Consider the following 24753-nt stretch of genomic DNA (forward strand, 5'->3'; position numbering starts at 1 on the left):
AAATCCAGTTTTAACTACATCTACGAGCTGGCGATACTCAGCAATCTCTGTGAGCTCCAGATCCATACATGTATCTGCCTCCTGAACATCTCCTACAGATAATCTAAAATCAACAGTAAAAAACTGTCTCCCAAACCTGCTTCTGCTCCCTTATTCTCGATCTTGCTGAATAGCACTCTTTCTACTCAGTTCTCCAGCTCAGAAACAAGAAAAGCTTGGCCTTTCCTTCTTCCATGGTCACATTTTATTTTTGCTATGCAAGTTTCTCTATAGTGAAATAATAGAAGACATTTCAGTTTCACTCACCTTGACTGCTGCTGTTCAGCAGCAGCAGCAGCAGCAGTTTCTGTGGTAGGTAATCCTTTGCAGCTTAGCTTAAAGTCTTTTTCAGCCAGAGTCCTCATTAGGAAATGTAACTCAGTGGATTCTATATATACTACTCACACTTCCCTCAATAATGATCAGTAATAAACTACTATAAAAGCCTGAACAACCAGCAAATGGGAACAATAAAGAAGGAACCAGTTATTTTAATCTATGTAACCAAGTGTTAATTCATGAGGGACAAAGTGGTCTCATTCTTAAGCTTCCTTTTTTTTCTCCTAAGATATATAAAATTTACAAACATGTAAATCACTTCTGTCGATGAAAGCCTGGCTAGACCTGGGTCTTTTGTACCCCAACCCACCCCTAACCCACAATACACTCCTCTCCATAAACTTTTTGAGGGTACTAGACCTGCCACATGTGATTAAATAAATGTTTGCCCAACAGTGGGCACAGAAAGTTAGTGTGTGCTTAGTAGTTTAGGATAAGTTTACTTTAGCATAACTACTAGTTAGTTTGAATGTGGGGTCACTTTGGTGATGAGACTTAAGATTTTTTATTGAGGAAAAAGGAATTGCAGAAAATCTGGATGTAACAGAGCTCTAGCTGGTAATGAACAACTGCTGTTCCTATAGAATCCCTTAGGTCACTCATTCTCATTCTATAATTTTCCAGATGAAGAAATTGAGGACTGCAAAGCTAAGAGACTAGCCCAAGTTCGGACAGTTCAAAAGTACAAAACCAGAAGAAGGGCTTTGGTCTCAAAGTGACTAGGGAGGCCAGTGTTTTCCACTAGAAAACAATGCTTGCATGAACTACCACTTCTAAAGAGCACAAAATGTTTTTGGCCAAGGAAATGTGAAGAAATGCTATTTAAACGTGGACATATAGACCAGGTTTAATACTGAGATGGGTGTATTTCAGAACGTTGTTTCAGTATTACTGGCTGATTATCTCTTCAGTAGAAGATGAATGCCCATAGCTATTACATTAATAACTTGAGTTTAAGAGTTTCTCATTTCCCTGGAGGTTTTTTTCTTTATGAACTCTGTGTCATCCGTCTTAATCATTTTAAGTCTACTTTTTAAATAATCATGTTCGACACATATATTTTTATCATAGTATTGATTCTTTTCTACTATCCCTTAATGAATGTGGTCGAATTTGATAAAGCACTGCAATGCCAAATCAGTACATTTGGTTAGTTAGGGGAAGCTGCCAGAGATCCTTGCAGCTAAGGCAAAATTTATAATTGCTCCTAGGAAATCCTTTACTTCATACGATTCTAGACTTTTTCCTCATATTCTTTCTCACTCAGAGAATCAAATGTGCAAAGATTTCAACTACACAAAATTCACAGGAAGTTTCTCATCAAAATCCTCCTTAATAAAACTAAGTATAAGAAATCTCTCATGTCCAGGATATAAAAGGGACTATGAAAGGAAATCAGTTGAAAAAGGAGCCACAAATAAACTATCAGATAAATTAGCTGCATTACGTACATGGAAAATTTTAAGGGACAATTGAAATTACTCTAGTGGAAATCTAGCCTCTCTAAAATTCAATATCTAATACTAGACAGTTTATCTTTTCACAAAGAATTTCTGACTATATACATTTAATTTTTTATTTTACTTGAAACATTCTGACAAGCAACAGACAAACTGAAATTACAGAACAGTCAATGAATACATTGAGGGCATATAACACATACCGGAAATGAAGGCTCTGATAAAGTACAGTTAAAGCTTGGAAATGATAGGAGTTTAGAAATAAAAAATTACAGAAGACAAGAGACGTTAAAGCTGTCATAACTTTTCAAGAGTAAAGAAAACAACTGTATAGAAAGCTAAATTAATCTTAAAGTGTAATTTTTCTCCCTAAAATGTTTCTTACATGAATAACAATAATGATAGAGTGAATCTGTGAGAATGAAAATAATTTAAGAGTTAGAAGGGACTGCAGTTATCACATCATCTCATCCACTCCATTTTAGAGATGAAGAAACTGAGGCCCAATGAGTAGCTTTGCCTGGACAAAAAATACTTCAAGTTTTACATGTTTCCAGATTATACATTTAAATTAATCACCATTTCATTAGATATACTACTATCTGCCCAGATAGTAACTAAAAGAGATCACGTTTTCGGGATCTAAGCTCTGAACACAGCTGTCACTTTGTAGATTTTTGCAAAAAGAACACATAAAAGGTAAAAGACAATACTTTCTTTAAAGTGTGAATGCCTCAGTTGAGTTTTAGAATACCACCCATTATTAGAAAATTATTCTATACAGTAAGTAAACTGTAATCACTAACTTAAAAAAAGTGCTAACATATTTATAAGAAATTAGAAGTTTTTATAGCCCTTAAGCATCTGTGCCATTTAAAAATGGAATGATTTGTATACACAAACAAAACACTCTTGTAGTATATTCCTATTTCCTAAAGCTGCCTTTAATGAATATATAATGTTAATAATCTGATATGACCTTTTAATATTTTCTAGTTATGGTTTTATAATTTGGGGGGGAAATACACGAAAAGTTTAGTCTGAGAGAGGCCAAATTTTACCAGTGCCTCTTGTTGTCTTTGGCTCCTTAACACAGCTGCATCAGTTGCTTTTTTTTTTTTTATTACACATAAAATAATTGACATAAAATCAATTTAGTAACACGTAATGAGTGCCTGTTATATGCAAGGCATTTAAATTGTCTGACTGGCCATAATCAGGTCACATTTAAGGTTTGTTACTTCAATTCCAAATAATGTGGTAATACATTATTCCAGAACTTTTTGGAACCTGGTGGCCCGTTTTCTAAAAGTTGTTTCGCCTGGACTGGCATTTTGGACCTCTGCTCTTTCCCATTTCCCTGTGTGTTAGTAATTGACTTCTTTTGATATGTTTTACGTTTGCCATATTTCACAGATCCTTTTATTTTGCTCACTTTTTTGTACTCTTCTCCATCCTGCCTTTCCTGCCTTTCATTCTCTTCTTCGCCTGTCTCCTGGTACTTCCCCTCTTCTTCCTCCTCCTCTTCTCTGTTCCTCCTGTTTTCTTCTCCTTCCCCCTCCTTTTCCCTTTCTTCTCCTTCCTCCTCTCCTTCCTCTTCCTCTCCTTCCCCCTCTCCTTCCTCCCCTTCCACCTCCCCTTCCTCCTCCCCTTCCAACTCCCCTTCTTCCTCTTCTTCCTCCCCTTCTCCCTCCCTTTCTTCCTCTCCCTCTCCTTCTTCCTCCCCTTCTTCTTCCCCTTCCTCCTCTTCCCCCTCTCCTTCCTCCTCTTCCCCCTCTTCTCCTTCCTCCTCTTCCTCCTCCCCTTCTCCTTCCTCCTCTTCTCCCTCCTCTTCCCCTTCCCCTTCTCCTTCCTCCTCTTCCCCCTCCCCTTCTCCATCCTCCCCTTCTTCCTCCCCTTCACCTTCTCCTTCCTCCTCTTCCTCCTCCCCTTCTCCTTCCTCTCCTTCCTCCTCCCCTTCCCCTTCTCCTTCCTCTTCTCCCTCCCCTTCTCCTTCCTCCTCTTCTCCCTCCCCTTCTACTTCCTCCTCTTCCCCCTCCCCTTCTCCTTCCTCCCCTTCCTCCTCCCCTTTCCCTTCTCCTTCCTCCTCTTCCCCCTCCCCTTCTTTTTCCTCTTCCCCCTCCTCTTCCTCCTCTTCCCCCTCCCCTTCCTCCTCTTCCTCTTCCCCCTCTCCTTTCCCCTCCTCTACTTCCCCTCCCTCTTCTTTTTCCTCCCCTTCCCCCTCTGTTTCCTCCTCTTCCCCCTCTCCTTGGTCTCCTGCCTCCTCTCCTTTCTCCTCCTTCCCCGCTCTTTCCTCCTTTTCCCTCTCTCCTTCCTCCTTTTCACGTTCTCCCTCCACTTCTTCCCCTTCTCCTTCCTCTTTCCCTTCTCCCTCCTTCTCCTCCTCTTTCTCTTCTTCTTCTTCTCTGTCTCCCTCCTCTTCTTCTCCTTCTCCATGCTCCTCCTCCCCTCCCTCCTCCCCTTCTCCCTCCTCCATCTCTTGGTTTCTTTCCTTCTGATGGCCTTGCTCCCTCTCCTTTTGCTCCTGCTCTTCCCCATCCCTCTTCTCCCATTCTTCCTTCTCTCCCTCTCCTGGCCTCTCCATTTCTCCTCTACCCTTATCTTTCTCCCCCTTCTCCTCCCTCTCCTCACCTTGCCAGTGTTCTGCTCCTGAACTACCCTCCTCACAGGTTCCATCCCCTCTACCTTCAGGCCCATCCTCTGCTTCTCCCACTGACTTTGCCTTGCCTTCACTCACCTCTGCTTTGTCTGTAAGGTCATCTGATAGGATCTCTGTTTCCTCCTTTCTTCCTCCATGCACCTTCACATTTTCCTCATTTGCTTCTACCTCTTGCTCCTCTATTCCATTTCCTTCTGAATCCTCTGCTCCTTCCTTCTCCTGTGGGATCTCTGACAAGGGATCACATTTAAAATCATACTTTGCCATGGATTTGGATATTATGGGTTTAGTCTCTTTTTCATTTCCTTGTTCAATCAATTTCCTGCCGTACCATATGTTTTGGTCAGTTTCCACTTCATCATCCTCTTTCTCTCCACTACTAAATTCTATTGCCTCAGGCTGCTGGATTCCATCAGCTATACCCTGCTGACTCTCACTTGCACCTTCCATGTAGCTGTCTGGCTTTTCTACTGATTCTCTTTCACTGTCAAAGACCACATCTTGCTTGCAACTTTCCCTTTTCTTAACAAAATCTTTATTTTCTTCACTCTCAGTATTCATACCTCTATCTGGTAAGTTGCCAAAGAAAGGACTCATATTTTTTGTACTCTTTTCCCTTTTTCTTAAATCCTTCATACCTGCTATTTCTGCCAGTTTAGTTTCCTTCTCACTGTCTATTTCTTCTGCTTCTGATTCCTTCTGACTGTGTCCTCCATCACTTTCCTTTTCTATTTCCTTAGCATCAAGTTGATCAACACCATTATTATTTTCATGTCTAAATACCTCTTTTTGTAAACCCTCTCCATCAGCGTCAGCCTGAGGTCCCACCTGGCCTGAGTCATTACCTACTTCCTCATCTGAAAATGCTTCCATAGTCGTAGCTGGCTGCGTCATGAAAATCCCTTGTGACACATGTTGTTTACATGCTTTCCCTTCTTTCATTTCTGACATTTCTTCATATTCATCACTATCATCGTTTTCAGTAAGAGCTGTATCCTGTGTCAGTTCCCCAATTGTTTGTTGTTTCTGTAAATTTTTTGAAGTAATTATCATATGTCATACTATTAGTTGACAAGGACAACTTATCTACTTTAAATACTGCCAAGATTTTACATTTTATAAGTTTAGGACAATCAAAATAGCAAGTTTTACCAGATATTTTGCTGAAGTTTTGTTTTCTTTAAGGATCATTTGTGCCACTCTCTAGTCTGTGATACATCTAATTTTGATTTAGTAACATGTATCTGTGTTTAATTTTTGATTCTTACTACCTGCCTTAATTTTGCCATTAATCACAATACCATCAGTATTTATTCTCTGCCTCTTTTCTCAATCCGAATCAATCCTTACATAAAACTTTGAGATTAGTTTTGCAAGATGCTATTTAAAAATGTACACTTCCTGGCCTGGCACAGTGGCTCACACCTGTAATCCCAGTACTTTAAGAGGCCAAGGTGGGTGGATCACCTGAGGTCAGGAGTTCAAGACTAGCCTGGCCAACATGGTGAAAACCCGTCTCTACTAAAAGTACAAAAATTAGCCAGGAGTGGTGGCACATGCCTGTAATCCCAGCTACTCGGGAGGCTGAGGCAGGAGAATTGCTTGAACCCGGGAGGCAGAGGTTGCAGTGAGCCAAGATTGTGCCACTGCACTCCAGCCTGGACAACAAGAGTGAAATTCCATCTCAAAGAAAAAAATGTACACTTTTCTTGTACATAGTACAGCTTAGTATATTTTTCCCACTTTCCTGATCATCTTTAATTTTCAATTTTTTTTTTTCTTGAGACGGAGTTTTATTCTGTCACCTAGGCTGGAGCTCAGCGGCATGATCTCAGCTCACTGCAGCCTCTGCCTCCTGGGTTCCAGCGATTCTCCCACCTCAGCCTCCTGAGTAGCTGGGACTATGGGTGCATGCCACCACATCCAGCTAACTTTTGTATTTTTAGCAGAGATGAGGTTTCACCATGATGGCCAGGCTGGTCTCGAACTCCTGACTTCAAGTGATCTGCCCATCCTGGCCGCCCAAAGTGCTGGGATTACAAGCATGAGCCACCACGCCTGGCCTAATTTTCAAATTTTCATTTGCCTTTTGAGTCTACAAAATTCACAAATAAAAATGTAAAATTTGAAAAAAATGAATAGTCCACTCCTAGAACTGAAGAAACTGCACATGAAATGTTTTTTATCTATAAACTAAATAATAATGAATATATTTTTCTTTTCTAAACAAAATCTTCATGAGTTTTCAAATTTTTGACCTTCTTCCTTGCATTGATTATATTATTTAATTATAATAATTTCTATAAATGAAAGAACACTAAGAGGAAAGAATATTAAGTGTAAAATGTAAGATTTGTATAAAAACTATGAAATCAAACACTGACATTTGAATAATATATTAACAATATAAAATTAATTTCCTGCTGGACAAAATAAGGCAAAACCAAATTGTTGATCTAAATTCTACAAACAAGCTAACGGATGCAAATATCTAATGAATTTGGGTCTCTGGATAGTAAAACCTCACTAATTCAAATTTTATAAATTGTGATGAGTTAGGCCTAGGAAGAGGTTCGTATTGTGCCAAAGAAATTATTAAAACATGACAAGTTAAAAATTAACCAGTTAATACACAGAAATAGTATAATAAATCTTTTCTCATTTACTAAAGTAGGCCTGGTAGGGCCTAAACTTAAAAAGACTATAGAAAGTATAAAATATATGTCAGCTTAAAAGGAATTGCTTTCCGTTTCTGGTTGTTCTTGGTCTTGCTCTTTAAAAAGTCATGATTCTTTTAAGAGCCCTAAGAGAGGAAGGCCCAGTTGCCAGAACTGATTTCTAAAGGCACATGCCTTTCTTTCCCTAGCACAATAAAGCAGCCCAGAAGAGGGAGAGCCTGGAGTCTACGGGAAGAGGAAGGAAAGACACAAGAAAGGTGTCTGCTTGGAAGTACAGTCAGTCAAAAATCAGTCAATATTCACTGAGCTTCTACAACTGTGTTCGAACAGCTCTTCCATATTCAAAGGAATGCTGTTATTCCCATGCCTTTCAGTATTATAGATAGAACGAATGAGGACTAGCTCTAAATTTTAACAATTTAGCATGATTCTCTTGCACTTCAGTGACTTCAATTTTAAGAGTTTTAAACTTGAAAACATGTCAAAGACACTATAAATAGAAATTAAATATTTTTTATAGACTTCTTCCCTCAATTTACATTTCTCCAATTTACTTTCCTAATCCTCTAATCCTCATTCATTCATTGCACTAGTCCTTAAAGCCAGGAAAAGCAAAGGATTTCAGGGCAGGCCTTTATCTCTCTATGGTTGTGAAAACCACAGCCTATTCCCTTCTTTTGCAATTTGTTATTCATTAAAAGTCTCTCTTTCCTACCCATGAACAGTCTCTAATTTCCAAATGTTTAATCTTATTTTTATGCTATCAATTTCTTGATAAATTAAAGCTCAACCAAATATTGGAAAAGGTTATCGAAGATTTTCACTAAAATCACAAAATTTTAAAACTAAAAAAGATATTAATATCATTCAGTAAAGTCAGCATAGTAATTAATTCAAAGTCATACTCAACCAAAGTCAGAGAGCCACTCTATCAATAAATGGTAGTCTTTTCCTATACGTAAGAACTGCAATCGGCCGGGCGTGGTGGCTCATGCTTGTAATCCCAGCACTTTGGGAGGCCGAGGCGGGCGGATCACGAGGTCAAGAGATTGAGACCACGGTGAAACTCCGTCTCTACTAAAAAATACAAAAAATTAGCCGGGCATGGTGGCGGGCGCCTGTAGTCCCAGCTACTCAGAGAGGCTGAGGCAGGAGAATGGTGTGAACCCGGGAGGCGGAGCTTGCAGTGAGCCGAGATCGCGCCACTGCACTCCAGCCTGGGCGACAGAGCGAGACTCCGTCTCAAAAAAAAAAAAAAAAGAACTGCAATCATAACCTATGGCTTGACAGAAGGAAAAGTATGGCTATTATAACTTAAGTTAGTGATCCCAAAGAGCACATTTCAGCAATAAAATGCTTCCAGTCTTGTTTCTTTACAGAAAATACATACCATCAGAACAAGGCAAAATGGAGGTTATCTACATTGTATCCCACTGTCTTTTAAATTCTAAAGTAAGTAAATGCTTACGTTTCTTGTGTTCTTTCCAAAAACCATCCAAAAAATTAACTTAAACTGCTCTCACCAACAATAATGAAAATAAATCTCCATATTATACCTTTTGTTTCTGAACTGGTGATAATTTTAATGACTTTTCATTGGAATTCAGGCTCATGATGTGTGTCTGAAATAAATAAGAAATATATATTATAAAAAGAATACAGTATATATACTATATATTTGTATATAGTACAAATATATAGTATATTTTCAATTATATATATACATTTATATATATATATATATATAAAATGAAGGGAAAACAGTTCAGATAGTAATAGAATCCGCTGTCAATTGCCATACTAATAATGTGAGGATCAAAACAAATTTTATTGTATGTGAATTATATCTAAATATAGTTGGTTAAAAAATAAACAAAGTAAGAAACAAGAAAGAGGCTTTCATGTATAAGAGTATAGGAAGTATACACACATTCACATACACAATGAACTAAAATTCAGACTCATATTTAGATAAATAGATAGGAAATCATTACCATGTTTAAGATATCAGTAGTTTCTCCAAGGCTTTCTACGGTTGAAGAATTATCTATCTCTGCTTCTTTGGTCATTTCATCTAGCAAATAATCTGAATGATTAAATGGGAAAAAGGAATCCAGATTTCAACAGAAAAGTGAAAGGCAACTGGACAGAAAACAGAAATTATTCTATAATATAAAGTGTAGGTATAATTTTACTAAAAGTCCTTTAACCTCATGTCAGGGAAATTGAAAAGAATTCATTCACAGTGACACAGGTTTTAAAATCTTTGTGAAAGTTTAAAAACGTTGACACCAATTAGATTACAATTGTTTCATTCATATGAATAGGCAAACACTATTCCTTTGGGATAAATAACTACTCAGGTATCAAGCACTGTAATAGCTAGTCCTAAGAAGGGCCCCAATGACCTACATCCTCCTGGTGTTCATACTCTTGTGTAGTTCCCTTGCCCATTATACCAGGTTGGTCCATATGTGCACAGCCAGTAAAATAAAGCAGATGTAATTGTGATTGCATTATAGCTTCTGTTTTGGTTATACACGTATGTGTGCTTGTGCTCGCTCTCGCTCTCTTGCTCTCTCTCTCTCTCTCCCCTTCCACCCCTGGCTACACTCATGCACTCCTTCTCTTTCTCTCTAATCAGTTGCTCTGTAGGAGTCCATGTTGTGAGCATCTCAAGGAAGTGAGGCCTCCTGCCAATGGCCATGTGAATGAGCTTGGAAGTGGATCTTCCAGCTTCAGTCAAGCCTTCAGATAACTGCAGCCCCATCTGACAGTGTGACTGTAACCCCATCTGACAGTGTGACTGCAACCCTATGAAAGAACCTGGGCCAGAACCACCCAGCTAAGCTGCTGCTGGACTCCTGACTCTCAGAAACTGTGCGAAATAATAAATGCTTTTTGTTTTAACCTACTAAGTTTTAGGGTCATTTTTTAAATGTAGCAACAGATAACTAGTATAAGCACCTAGAAAACTGCAAGGTTATTACATTATAAAGCAGATAATTAAAAGTCATAGGCTCTACTTGACTTTACATTTTTCTCAATTTCTCACTATGCCCTCATTGATCACTGATACATTTGGAAGTAGCTCCTTAATGAAGTCTTCACTAAAAAATGACAGTCCACACTGATCCCTCCCCTTTAAATCCACTGAATTGAATGAGCAAATAACCATTTGGTATTTATTCCATGTGTGGTAATATGCAGAATAGCAACGTAAGTAATTGCTAATTATTTTTTATTTTTTATCGTCTATATTTAAGGTATAAAACAGATGTTTTGATATACATATACTAATAAGTTCATTAAGTATTAGCAATTACAATTTTGTTGTTTGTTGTTAAAAAATTGTAATTGCTATTTCTTTTTTTTTTTTTTTTTTTGAGACGGAGTCTTGCTCTGTCGCCCAGGCTGGAGTGCAGTGGCGCGATCTCGGCTCACTGCAACCTCCGCCTCCCGGGTTCACGCCATTCTCCTGCCTCAGCCTCTCCGAGTAGCTGGGACTACAGGCGCCTGCCACCACGCCCGGCTAATTTTTTGTATTTTTGGTAGAGACGGGGTTTCACTGTGGTCTCGATCTCCTGACCTCGTGATCCGCCCGCCTCGGCCTCCCAAAGTGCTGGGATTACAAGCGTGAGCCACCGCGCCCGGCCTTGTAATTGCTATTTCTTAATGAAGTTACAGTCTATGACAAATTACATCTGTACGTTGGGAATCAGGAAAAGTTTCACTACAGAGGTACATAGAAAGATGAGTAGAATTCTGAGAGGCAGAGATGGAGGTGTAAGGGGAAGACAATGAAGCCCATTCCTAATGAAGCAGCAGAACAGTAGTCTGAGCAAACGAGTAGAGGAAAGAAGCTTGTCTTGAGGGCTTACCAAGTGCCAGAAACATATGCTTTTATATATGTTATATTGACCCTATGACAACAAGGAAGGTTAAGTATTATATCCTCATTTTGTAAATGAAGAAATTAAGTTTCAGTGACTGTTGGTATCCAGTGTCAATCTTAGGTCTGTCTGACTCCACAGCTCTTGTTCTTTCCACTAAGTTAGACTGAAGAGATCAGTCTGATCAAAATTAAGAGTCAGCAAACTTTTTCTCTAAACGGCCATATAGTAAACATCTTAGGCTTCCTGGGCCATATGGTCTGTGTCCTAACTAACCTATGACATCGTAGCAGAAAGCAGCCACAGACAATACATAAAGGAATGGATGTGGCTGGGTTCCAATAAAACTTCATTTATAAAAACAGGTAGCCAGCTAGATTTGGCCCACGAGCCATTATTTGTAGACTACCATAATACATTACTACCATAATACTACCTATTACCAAATGAAGATTGAAGGATACTACCTATTACCAAATGAAGATTGTAAGGAAAAGACTATTGAGAGATAAAGCTAGAATTTGGAATTATATGGGAAAATTAACACTTATTTTCATAAATATTAGGAATTCACTGAAGACACTGGAGCACATGGAAACTGAATTGCACCTGAGGAAGATCAATGTGGAAAGTGCTATGCAGGATAGACTGGAGAGGGCAGAGAATATAGGTTTGGAAAATACATAGCAGATTATTTAAGCAGATGGCCTTGCCTCAGATTTGACTGAGAAAACAGAAGTGATCATATCTAATCCACTTGATCTTCTCACCAACAAACATAAACAACTACCTATATTTGTACCCAAGTTCTCATTTGCCTGTTAAAATGTAGGATGTGTTTTTCCTGTTACCAAAGACCGCTCTCTATGCCGGCCCCTCCTGTTTTGCAAGAGCTTTGCAGCTTTGGTTATACTTTCTCTCCTCTGTGCTCTCTCTCTCTCCAGGACTACTGGCTCATTCATTACCATACAAATGTGCTCCAATATTTTCTATTGAGCCCACATCCCCCTCTAGCTGCCAGACCATTTCTCTGCTCCACTTTATCAGCAAATACACAAAGGAATTTCTGCTCATCTTATCTCCTCTTCAATCCCTCATTCCCCATTCATAACTCAACTCTTAACACTCTGGCTTCTTCCCTGATCTTCCCCTAGAACTGCTCTTGTCGAGGTCACCAGTAAACTCCATTATACCAAATCCATTGGATACTTCTTTGAGCTATTTTCCCTCGATCTTTGAGTGGTACTTTGCATTCACGACACTACGCTGTCCTAATTTCCCACCTCCTGCCTTACTGGCTGAAAAAGCTGAGGAACGCTTCTTTGCTGGCTCTTCCTTCTCTACCCCTCAAATGTTAGATGTTCTTAGGGATACATTCTGGGCCCTCTTCTCTTCTCACTCTACTCTCTAGCAGGTGATTTCACCAACATCCATAGATTTTATTATTATTTTAAATAGAGAGAGGGGGTCTTGCTGTGTTGCCCAGGCTGGTCTCAACCTCCTAGCTTCAAGCAATCCTCCTACCTCAGCCTCTCAAAATACTGGGATTACAGGCGTAAGTTACCATGCCCATTTCTTTTAAATACCATCTCTATGTTGATGGCTTCCAAATTTATATTTCTAGTCCAGGGCTCTCTTCTAAACTTTAGGCTTGTGTTTCAACAATCAGCTTGATATTTCTACTTGGATGCCTCACAGATCTCAAATTTCTTCCTCAAACGTGTTCTTAGTTTGAGGTTTAGTTCTTAAATTTCATCCTCAAACGTGTCAAGCTTCCTCTTGCTTAGGAATCATCCTTGATTCCTCACTTTAATTCACACCTATGTGTGCTGCATTAATAAGTTTAGCAAGTCCAGTTGGTTTTTATGTCTATAATGTATTTCACATCTTCCCTCTTCTCTTTTCTTTTTCTTTTCTCCATCTCCACTGCAAACACCTTGGTCCATACACTATCATCTCTTGCAAAGGGCTCACAAATATTCTTCCTATTTCTAGTCTGGCCTCTGTATAATCTATATGGAGGTAGAAGTGATCATAATCATCTTAAAGTGGAAATAGGATTGGAATACATCAGTCTACTGCTTAAAATCTTTTAATGACTTTCTATTGCACTTAAGAAAAACATTCATATCAAGTAGGTCTCCATTGGCCTATAAAACCACAAATAATTTTTCACCGCTCTTTCTCCAATACTGCTTTATCTTACGCTTTCCCTCACTTTCTAGCCCCACTGGTTGTCTTTTTCTTCTTAACTGCCTCCAAACCTTTGCCTATATTATTTTCTTTGCCTGAAATACATCTAGTCTCCCTGTGTAGCCATCTCTTTCTTATCCTTTAGCTTAAATGACACCTCCTTAGTAAGACATATCCTGATCCACTTTCCTCCGTTATAAAGACTGAAGTCTGTCAATGATTTAGAAAAAGTTAAAGTATATGTTAGATACAACTTTCAAAATATGTTTTCTTAAGAGAGTGTTAGCAGTCACAAAAAGACAAGAGATGGCATTTCCTTTTGATCTAGCTACAAAATCATGCATATTTTCACATTCAAATCCCTGAGACTGAGAAACAATTTTCCCTAAACCATAAATGTCTTTTTTCCTTGTACACACTACATACTGCTTGTCAGAATCTACTACTTTTTCCATGTCCAGGGCTGAAGAGTACCATTAGACACTGATTCTTATTTCAAAAGAAAACATACAAAAGTTGTGGGTCAGGTGCAAGAAATCAGCTCATTATCAAGGTCCTAGTTATATATAATATCCCATTCCCATGGCCCACAATTCTTACCTGAGTTCCCAATCCTTTATTACCTCAACCCTTTGCCTAGCTTCCTGATCTCAAAGATACACAAATTATCTGTTCCTAGTCCCTGATTCTTAGCCCCTGATGACAGGTTTATCTTCTTAATTTCAAATCTACTGCTTACTTTCTGATCTCCTGGTCCTGGTTTCTTGTCCTACCTACCTCTATCAAATAGAGAAATATGTCGGCTATTACAAATAAAACTGCTATGAACCTTCAAAAAAAGAAATATGTTTTGAAACTTACAGTAATTTTCAGAAAAGGAATGTCTCCTTCAAAAATTATTTGCCACTGGCTGGGCGCAGTGGCTCACGCCTGTAATCCCAGCACTTTGGGAGGCCGAGGTGGGTGGATCACAAAGTCAGGAGATCGAGACCATCCTGGCTAACATGGTGAAACCCCATCTCTACTAAACAAAATACAAAAAATTAGCCGGGCGTGGTGGCGGGCACCTGTAGTCCCAGCTACTCGGGAGACTGAGGCAGGAGAATGGCTTGAACCCAGGAGGCAGAGCTTGCAGTGAGCCGAGATTGTGCCACTGCATTCCAGCCTGGGCGACAAAGCGAGACTCCGTCTCAAAAAAAAAAAAAAATTATTTGCCATTTACTTTAAAAAATATATGTGTCATTGGAACAACAATTTTAAAACACAGGAGAATCCCTACATTTAATTAAGAGAGAATATTCCCTCTCTAGATGTCCTGCAGTAACATACAGACACTCCTAAGATACACAAATTATCTCTAAAGAAAATTACTTAGAATAGGTATAGAATAGTGAAAGAGCTGGGATTACAAATTAAAACATGAAATCTGTAATAGGTACTGACGTAAAGGTATTAATATTAATCATAACAACATTTACTGAGGTGTTTCTAGAGGTGCTGGCCTCAATGCTAATTATTTTATATGCCTGATCTCACTGAATCCTCACAATCACTCTCTGAAGTCAGTATTATTAAATAAATTTCAAAGACAAGGAAACTGAGGCTTAGAGAGGTCAAGTAACTTTCCCAAAGTCAGTCACACAGCTAGTAAACGTCAAAACTGGCTTTTCACCCCAGTTTAACTCCATATTCCATGCTCTTAACTGCTATGTTATACTGCCTAAATATAGAATTTCACATAGATCCGGAAGACCTGTATTCAAATTCTGACCACTTCATTTATAAGCTAAGTGACCTTGGGCAAGTCACTTGATCTCTTCAAGCCTTGCTTTTCTCATCTCTAAAACGAGGACTATAACTCCCTCCTAAGTTCATCGAGTGGTTTCAGGGTTTAAAGGGGATAAAGTTAAGGAAGGTACTATGACTGTTATCCACTGCTCTATAAAGATGTGCTGCTGTGGTTACATGGCAGTCTTAGGAGCACTAATGGTGCTTTCTATTTGTAAGGATATTCCTGGATTTGAGTTCAAATGAGGGATGTTAGGCTCTAACCAGGGAGAGAACAATTTAAATAACTGGAGAAAACATCTTAAGATAAACATAAAAACAACAGGAATAAAAGGCACATTTATCCTGAAAGCAGACAGAGTAGCAAATGTTACCTGGTTCCTCTGGCTGCATGAGGTCCTGTTCAGATAAGACACTCTCTTGGAGGTTACTCTCAGAACATCGTGGAAAGACTGAATTCGGGGGAAAACAAGCAGAAAGGCCAAGAGTCCCTTCTATTAGAGGTAGTGTTCTCTTCATTGAAAAACAATCTGGAGAACTCTCCTTTAAAATAAGCAGGTTAAACAAATTATTTCATGATGTTATATACTTAATATTGATATAAACTTTCCTAAAAGTTGCTAAAATATTTAAGAGAAAGAGTTCAAAGTATGCCAACACTCCACAACATTTACTTCTTAATAATCCGCAAAGGCTCAAAAACATTTTTCTCTGTTGTCTCTGTATCTTAGTTGCTCTAAATTTCAATTTGGAAGCTTTTTTTTTCACATGATGGGGAAAAGTGTGTGTGCATTTTCTCTACATTCCCTAAGAAACAAAAATTACTTAGGAGATGTGAATTAACAACAACTACAAAACACTGATGGGGTATTTCTCAACTTTTCCATATATGCTTTTTCATAATAAAACACCAGATTTAACCTTTTTACTTCAAAAGAAATATGTTGGCTATTACAAATAAAACTGCTATGAACCTTAAAAAAAAAACATGTTTTGAAACTTATAGTAATTTTCAAAAAAGGAATGTCACCTTCAAAAATTATTTGCCATTTACTTTAAAAAACATATGTCATTGGGGCCGGGCTTGGTGGCTCACGCCTGTAATCCCAGCACATTGGGAGGCCGAGGCTGGTGGATCACTTGAGGTCAGGAGTTCGAGACCAGCCTGGCCAGCATGGTGAAACTCCGTCTCTCCTAAAAATACAAAAAAATTAGCCGGGCATGGTGGCGCACACCTGTAGTCCCAGCTACTTGGGAGGCTGAGGCAGGAGAATTGCTTGAATCTAGGAGGTGGAGGTTGCAGTGAGCCAAGACTGCACCACTGCACCCCAGCCTGGGCGACAGAGTGAGACTCTGTCTCAAAAAAACAAACAAACAAACAAAAAAACCAAAAAAACCCACATATATATGTCATTGGAACAATAATTTTAAAACACAGAAAGAAAATCTCTAAATTTAATTAGGAGAGAATATTTCCTCTCTCTAACTGAAGTCCTTATTCCTTTGTTTTCCCATTTCATTGTTCATAGTGTATAACCTCCCACTGCTTATGAGGCTTAACTAAAAGACAAAAGAATGTAGCGTTATATGAGATAATTAAGTTCTACAGATTTCTGAACAACATAACATTGTGCCTATAGTCAACAATACTGTATTGCACACTTAAAAATCTGTTAAGTGGGTATATTTGTTGTATTTTTACTACCATAATAAAAAAAAAAGCATATAACAAAGTGAAAGTCAGTCCACATGCAGTTGAAAAAACAATTCAGCATTCAATGTGAGGTGATAAAATAGGACTATAAAAGGATGCTTTTATAGCACCATTGTCTATATGCAAAAGTTTTCTATAATTTAAATTTTCTAATGTGTCTTTAAAAAAAGCATTAAGCTTTTCTGAATTTTTCTGAATTAACTCTAAAAGTTTGTTAGCACTCAACTCTAATAACTTTATTTAGCAAATTTATCTGAGAAGACCTTTTGATTTAAAAGGAAAACAGATTTTTTTCATCTAGTTTTCTTTGCAGTGCTAGATAATACTATTATACAGAATAGGCCACAATTGTACCCTCTCTCTTCGCCGCATACGTGCTGATAGAGTTCTCTGCAGTACATTTCCTGAGGTTAAACTGCTATACGGCAGAAAAGTCGCCACAGATAAGCAAGTATCATTTATTTCATCGAATTCAATTTCTTTTGCCACACCACGACGAGGAGCAGCAAAAACTACCATGTGACATCCACCACAAGCAACCTGCAGCATAAATCCACAGAAAAACTAATCAACATTGGCTTCAAACACAAATGAGTTTTTAACAGTTATCAGCTATAAGACATTTATTTAGTGGTAGGCTTCCTAGACAAACTGACTTGGTGAATCTCTGTCTATACGTATGTGTGTGCACAATGAGAATGTGTATACAATATGTATACGATATGTACACAATTACCATACATATTTTTTAAACACTGTGATTAAAAATTAGAACAAGTTTAATCCATCATTTTACTTTCAATTTAAAACAATATAGAGAAAAAAATACTTGGCAAATTACATTTCTCCTTACAGTTAGAAAATGTTGTATTTTAATCTGGGAAGAACACTAAAAATGTGAAAAATTACTCAGAGAAGTTCTACTAGAAGATTTTTTTTAAAGTATAAATCAGTCTCTTGGGCTAATTATGTCTCTAAGCCTTCTTTATATGAACATTTTCTAAGTTTAATGCTTAAAAGTCCTTAGAGGAAAATAAATGCAAGTATGCGTGATTACTTGGGTGATGACGGAACAATAAAAAATGAAATCAGCATTCAAAGAATTTTGAGAAATAAATCATTTTCAAGAAAATGCTAAAAAAAAAAAAAACCTATAGTGCAGTATTTCCCGTACATAGGTTCTAGATACTTTATGTTCTATTTTTCCTTCATAATACTTTAAAATTTAAAATTTATATATATTTTTGTATATCCCTTTTAAAAATTATAAGACTGTAATGAATAAGTCCTCAATGAATGAGATCCTGGTTATTTCGTTCATCACTGTATACAATACTTCGTATTTCTTTTTTTTTTTTTTTTGAGATGGAGTTTTACTCTTGTTGCCCAGGCTGGAGTGCAATGGCACAATCTCAGCTCACTGCAACCTCCGCCTCCCGGATTCAAGCAATTATTTTGCCTCAGGATCCCGAGAAACTGGGATTACAGGCACCTGCCACCACGCCCAGCTAATTTTTGTATTTTTAGTAGAGATGGGGTTTCACCATGTTAGCCAGGCTGGTCTCGAACTCCTGACCTCAGTTAATCTGCACGCCTCGGCCTCCCAAAGTGCTAGGATTACAGGCGTGAGCCACCACGGCCGACCAGTACTTTGTATTTCTTATACTTAGCACACTACCTTACCCATAGTATGCTTTCATTAAATGACTGTCAAATCAATAAATCAAAGTGTTCCATATTATGAGACACTGAGTCTTTGGAGGACAAATTTCAGTATTATCATCAAGTAAATAGAATTTTCAAAAGTCTAAACTTAACTGGCAAAAATATTAAGAAACAATAGAGGTATGATGTGTGATGGTGATGTGACACTGAAATAATACATCCTTAACCTAAGAAAATTTAGCCAAAAAACCATATCTTCAAAACTCTTTATTTTTTATTTTTTTTGAGACAGAGTCTCACTGTCACCTGGGCTGGAGTGCAGTGACACGACCTCAGCTCACTGCAACCTCCACCTTCTGGGTTCAAGCAATTCTCGTGCCTCAGCCTCCCAAGTAGTTGGGATTACAGGCGTGTGCCACCATACCTGGCTAATTTTTGTATTTTCATTAGCGACAGGGTTTCACCATGTTGGCCAGTCTGTTCTTAAACTCCCGATCTCAGGTGATCCGCCCACTTTGGCCTCCCAAAGTGCTGGGATTACAGGAGTGAGCCACCGTGCCCTGCCAAAACTCTTTATTATCAGACTTTCTGTTGTGCAGGATTTGAGAGTCTAACATTTAATTCAGCAAATATTTATTAAAGACTACTGTGAGCAAGGTACTCTGCTGGGTGCTACACAAGATACAAAGCTTGTGGGCATGGCACAGTTCCAGCTTTCAACAGATATATGAGAACAAAGCAGAAGAGACAAGATTTCAGCAAAAAGGAAGATGCTAAAGGAGGAAAATTAGGAGCAACACATTTTCTGAGTGGCATAATGTCTGACATTTGGCTTTTAGGAAACAAGTATATTTATTAGATATATATAAGATACTCTTCCATACAAACATAAAATTACTTATTTTCTATGAAATACTGAAAGACTCAAATATAGTAATATGAAAATATAAACAGGGAAATGTGATGCCCTTACCAATTTAACTATAAACCTCGAAAAATTAGAGCACAAAGTAGGAATGAAGTGATTGGTAAAATTCTCCAGTCCAAGTCCTAATTTTCCGTGGCGACCATCTCCAAAAGTATACATAAGGCCGATATCTAAAATGCAAAAATAATGAAGAGAATTATAAAAGTGTTACTTGTATGGATCTATTTGTAAACAGATAAACATGTTAACTCATACTGCAATTATAATTATCCCCCTCAAATTCTGCATTGAATTTACTCTATTGATCTTTCCACACTCTCTATGGTCTCTGTGGTCCTGCATGTAACATCAGGCAATAAATATTCTGAGAATAAATCAATTAACCTTGGTGGTTTGTGAAGTTGATGACCCGTCACACAAGGCAGTGTGTGGAGCAGCAGCAATACAGCATGAGAATCTGAGATACACATCATATATTTCAAGGGAAGGAGAAGGAGATGTTTGTATTCTGACCCCTACATCCCAACACAGTCTATTTTCCTTTTCCCTGAGGTCATTGATAGATCAGAGTTTCTCAACCTTGGCATTATTGACATTTGGGGCCAGATAATTCATGGTCGTATGGGTCTGTCCTGTGCACTGTAGGATGTTCAGCAGCATCCTTGGCCTCTACCCACTAAATGCCAGTAGGACAACTCCTTTCTGCAGTCATGATCATTAAAAAACGTCTCCAAACGTTGTCATGTGACTTGGGGAGTGGGGGATGCACAAAATCTCTACTACTGGCTTAGCTTAACTAATCTGGCTCCTGGGCTGTGGAATACTGTTGAAGTAAATGCCATAAGCCAAAAATGCTAACTAATTCCTATACCAAAACCTGGGTCCCCTCTGAAACTGGGCCCACAATGATGATGAGTAATCTTGTCACTTCTCGCCAGTTAGCCCTTTTGCTTACTGCCATGGCAGCTATTACGAACCTTCACACTCCTTTCTTCAAGCCGCTCCATCTCAACTGGGGTAAGTGCCAGGGAAGCAGAAGTAAGGGGTGTTAATATGGTTAAAGGAGGGGAATTTTCCTCTAGTCTGGGGATTAGGAAAGGCTTTCAAAGGGAAACCTAAAGGATGAGTAGGGATTAGCTGCATGAAGAAGGGAGCAAAGAATCTTCCAGGCACAGTCAGCAGTACATAGAAAGCCTCTGAATCAAGAGCAAACGTGGCTCGGGCAAGAAGCTGAAAGGTAACTAATACGCCTGAAGCACTAAGGGGAGAGTGGTAGGAGATGAGTCTGAAGAGGTGAAAAGGGACTACACAGAGTGTCCTATTAGTTCAGATGAAGGATTTTTGAAGTTTTATCTTAAAGACATTAAGAAGGAAAATGAATGGTTTTAAGCTGGGAAACAATTGGGTCACCTTTGGGGACTTCTGGTTTAAGATGGCAAAGTGACTGCATACTAAGCAAATCCAAGAGAATTGACTGAAAAATCATTAGAAAGAATAATATAATTCAGTAAGGTGGCAAGTATAAAAATCAATTTACAAAAATAAGTAGATTCCCTGTAAATATGTAAGTAAGTGATATTCAGCGTTTGGACTCTTTAGATTATTTTTTTTTTTTTTTTTTGAGATGGAGTCTCGCTCTGTCACCCAAGCAAGAATGCAGTGGTGCGATCTCGGCTCACTGCAACCTCTGCCTCCTGGGTTCAAGTGATTCTCCTGCCTCAGCCTCCTCAATAGCTGGGATTACAGGCATGCGCTGCCACACTGGCTATTTCTGAATAAAGTAGAGATGGGGTTTCACCATGTTGACCAAGCTGTAGACTCTTACAATTCTTAACTATTAAGTATTTATGTCCTTCTTTTATATATACTCCTTATCACCTTTATCCCTTCTTCCTCCTTCTTTTCAACCTGATTTCTTTACCCAAATGTTTTTTAAGGTTTACCTTTTAAATTTGATTGTCTTTTGCCTGAAAAGATAAACCCCGATCCAAGCTGCCTGATGGCACTTTCAACCTCAGAGAGCTTTTAAAAATATGAGCCACTGGCTATAATGGGGAACTGGCAAGAGCTTGCAGATGACCCACTACATACTTCTCATTAGCCCTGGAGGAAAAAAAAAAAAATTCCACACCACTTGCCCTCTAGGGATGATTGATGAACAAAAAGGCAAACAAAGTTAATGTTCAATTATTTGTGCTATAACTCTTTTTATCAGGAGTAAAGGTACTATGAAAATTTAACTAAATAATCGAATTGTATGTTAGATGACAGATTAAAAATAGTATGTATTTACTATCAGTGGAAGGTTAGAGTTGATGAAAAATGACAGTAAGGACAGATAAAGTGACATTAGGACCCTATAGTTAAGGGATACACAACAACTCTTAGTGGATGATGAATGAATAATACTTTTCATATTCTATATAATGCTATTTCATGATACGTTCTCAAGAACACTGATACTTGAGCATGGGCAGGTCATCCTCTCTGAAAGCTTCTTTGGGGAAGAAGAAACAGTGTATCTTGCATTTGCTGATTCCTAGTTTCCCTAGCCAGATACCATTAGATGAGCAGTAGTTTTTTCAGGAGCTTTTTCATAGCAGGAGCTTTTTCAGAAAGAAGGAAAAAAAGTAGAAATACTAGTACATGGATTATGCCAATATACTAGATGATTTCTGACTTTCCGATGCTTCACTTCATATTTAGACAGAAATAGTGAAATTATACACCCTTTTGTCACAAAGCATTGAAAACTGTGGACTATATCAATTACCTACATATATGTGACTGAATCATTTAGGGGAGAATCTTTACTGAATCCTACATTATTAGCAGCACATAGTTTTGAGGCTGAGAAGTGGGCTCAAAGGAACATTTCCCTGCATGAAGGAGATACCACAGAGTGGAAGAAGGTATCCACTTAGTGGTCTCTGAGGGGCCCTTCTCTCTAACACGTGGAAAGAGAAGGAAAGGAGTCATTCCTGAAAACACCTCCAGGTGGCAAAAACATAAAAACTGACTTGGCCTGAATGCAGCTCTGTCAGACTGAATAAGAAGAACGTTTTAAAATAAGTTTTTGCTTGTGGGATTTTTCCTTTTGGCCTGAGCAGAGTTAAGAGCCTTCAAAATGATATAATTTCAAAAAGATTCCTGTTTTCTGACAAAGAATAATACTATGGTCTAACTTCTGACATCATCGGCCTATTGTGAGGTTCTAAATCTTTGGATCATTTACATTTATTCTAAATTGAATTAAAATAATAAAAAGGAGTTCACAACTTTATACTTTGGAATAGTAAACATGGAATTCCATTTTTCTCAGCCATTAATTCCTTTACTTAAGTTAGATACATTCATTTCAGATATAATTTATTTTGTAATAAAATATACCCAGCTCTATAAATATATAACAGAAATTCTAATCATACCTGTTATCAAAGCTGTGTGATTTTCTCCACAAGAAATATAACTTATTGTTTGATCCCTAATATTCTCAATGACTTTCGGTTCTGAAGTTTCAAAAAGAAAAGTGCCAAGACCCAGCTGACCAAATTGTCCCAGCCCAAAGGTATACACAGCATTCTCTGAAAGGAAAGGGGCAAATAGAAGACAAGGATTATGGAAGCAGACACTGTCACCATCGTATCTGGAAAAATTGTCACATTCAACCTTTTATAGTGAAGGTTAAGCGCCTCTGGGGGAAAAAAACATTTAAGAATACTTAATATTGAAGTATAAATCTTTCAATGATGAAGGAAGAGGAAAATGAAGAGGTACATAAATATAAAAATTATGACGTGTATGATTTTATCTTTTATACATAACCACAGTTAGGTAAGTAACAGGTATGATACAAGGCACATAAGTCAGGGAACTACCTGAAATGTCCCCATAATTACATCGGCTCAAGAAGTACCAAATGTCGGCCGGTCGCAATGGCTCACGCCTGTAATCCCAGCACTTTGGGAGGCCAAGGCGGGTGGATTGCTTGAGGCCAGGTTCGAGACTGGCCTAGCCAACATGGTGAAACCCCATCTCTACTAAAATTACAAAAATTAGTTGGGCATGATGGCATGCATCTGTAATTCCAGCTACACAGGGAGGCTGAGGCACAAGAATCGCTTGAACCCAGGAGGCAGAGGTTGCAGTGGGCCAAGATTGCACCACTGCACTCCGGCCTGGGTGACAGAGCGACACTCCATCTCAAAAAATAAAAAAGAAAGTACCAACTGTCATTAAGCTAACTCACTACGTCAAATAAAAAAGTGAATAGTGTCTCCTACAGAAAAACTTCTTCCTTTTAAAAGTAGTTTACGCATCACCTAAGGTCAGGAGTTGGAAAAGAGTCTAGCCAATGTGGTGAAACCCTGTCTCTACTAAAAATACAAAAATTAGCCAGGCATGGTGGCATACACCTGTAATCCCAGCTACTAGGGAGGCTGAGGCAGGAGAATCGCTTGATCCCAGGAGGTGGAGGTTGCAATGAGCCAAGATCACGCCACTGCACTCCAGCCTGGGCAACAGAGCAAGACTCCACCTCAAAAATAAAATATAAAATAAAATAAAAATAAAATAAAATAAAATAAAATAAAATAAAAATAAAAATACAATACAATACAACAAAAGTAGTTTAATAATCTATTTTATAAAACCCAATTTCAGAGAATTGTCTTGAGAATTAAAACTGATAGTGCATATGCTAGATTTATTCACAAGTAAAGCTTCTTTACTAGGAAATGCAACTATAATAGGAGGGGAAAAGCTTTTCTTTATACTGATATTTTGAAGTGATTCCAAAGGACTTCCAGTAACTCAGTAAATATTATGTTGTATGTTTTCTAGAAATGAAAAAGTACAAAAACAGGATACATGAGTGGTGATGAAAGGGTCCTTTTAGAGACATCATGCTCCTGGCTGCTGCATTTGGAAGCGCAGTGCCGATTACATTAGTCACTTCTCCTTAGTACACTGAGTTTAGTACATTGAGTTTAGTACATTGAGTTTCTCCTATTACAGGAGGAAGGGCAAGAGCTTGTTATTCAGGCCAGAACCCAAACCTTCATTATTACTAGCTGTGGCAAGCAGGTGAGTTACTTAGATTCTCTGATGTTATAATCCCTATCTAATAGAGTTGCTGACAGGATTAAAAGAGAAAACATTCAGGCAGATTTGAAAGCATAATATGACACAGTGTTGTAAAGAACATTTTTCTAAAAAGTATCTAATCAACTCATTCTATCAATGAGGGTTACAAATGAAAACATAACTGTCTATTGTCATGTGGTTTTACAATTTTTTCTAATAAAAATGTTTGCTTCATAAATAAGACATATAGATATTACTCCTTAAAGAAAATATGCTGTATCAAAGATATGAAGCCATATTGAGGCAATGGCA

The 24753-nt window shown here is 38.1% G+C and overlaps 1 protein-coding gene across 6 annotated transcripts in view; it reads right to left on the bottom strand.

Moving 5' to 3' along the window:
- RPGR (retinitis pigmentosa GTPase regulator) overlaps positions 1 to 24753 on the bottom strand; it is a 62752-nt gene that overhangs the window by 13898 nt on the left and 24101 nt on the right. For 2 of the 6 annotated variants that reach the window (XM_032756732.2, XM_032756729.2), the window contains exons 9-13: positions 19402 to 19526; positions 17118 to 17303; positions 15424 to 15592; positions 9170 to 9261; positions 8732 to 8797 (exon numbers count right to left, since the gene is read on the bottom strand). In XM_032756732.2, the coding sequence (XP_032612623.1) occupies positions 8732 to 8797; positions 9170 to 9261; positions 15424 to 15592; positions 17118 to 17303; positions 19402 to 19526 (638 nt within the window). Of the gene's footprint in view, positions 1 to 1769; positions 4728 to 5342; positions 5524 to 8731; positions 8798 to 9169; positions 9262 to 15423; positions 15593 to 17117; positions 17304 to 19401; positions 19527 to 24753 lie in introns of those variants that run through there. The other 4 variants (XM_032756726.2, XM_032756722.2, XM_032756728.2 and 1 more) reach the window with 4 other exon arrangements.

This window comes from Hylobates moloch, unplaced genomic scaffold, assembly GCF_009828535.3.
Source record: "Hylobates moloch isolate HMO894 unplaced genomic scaffold, HMol_V3 SCAFFOLD_7, whole genome shotgun sequence".
Lineage (NCBI taxonomy): Eukaryota > Metazoa > Chordata > Mammalia > Primates > Hylobatidae > Hylobates > Hylobates moloch.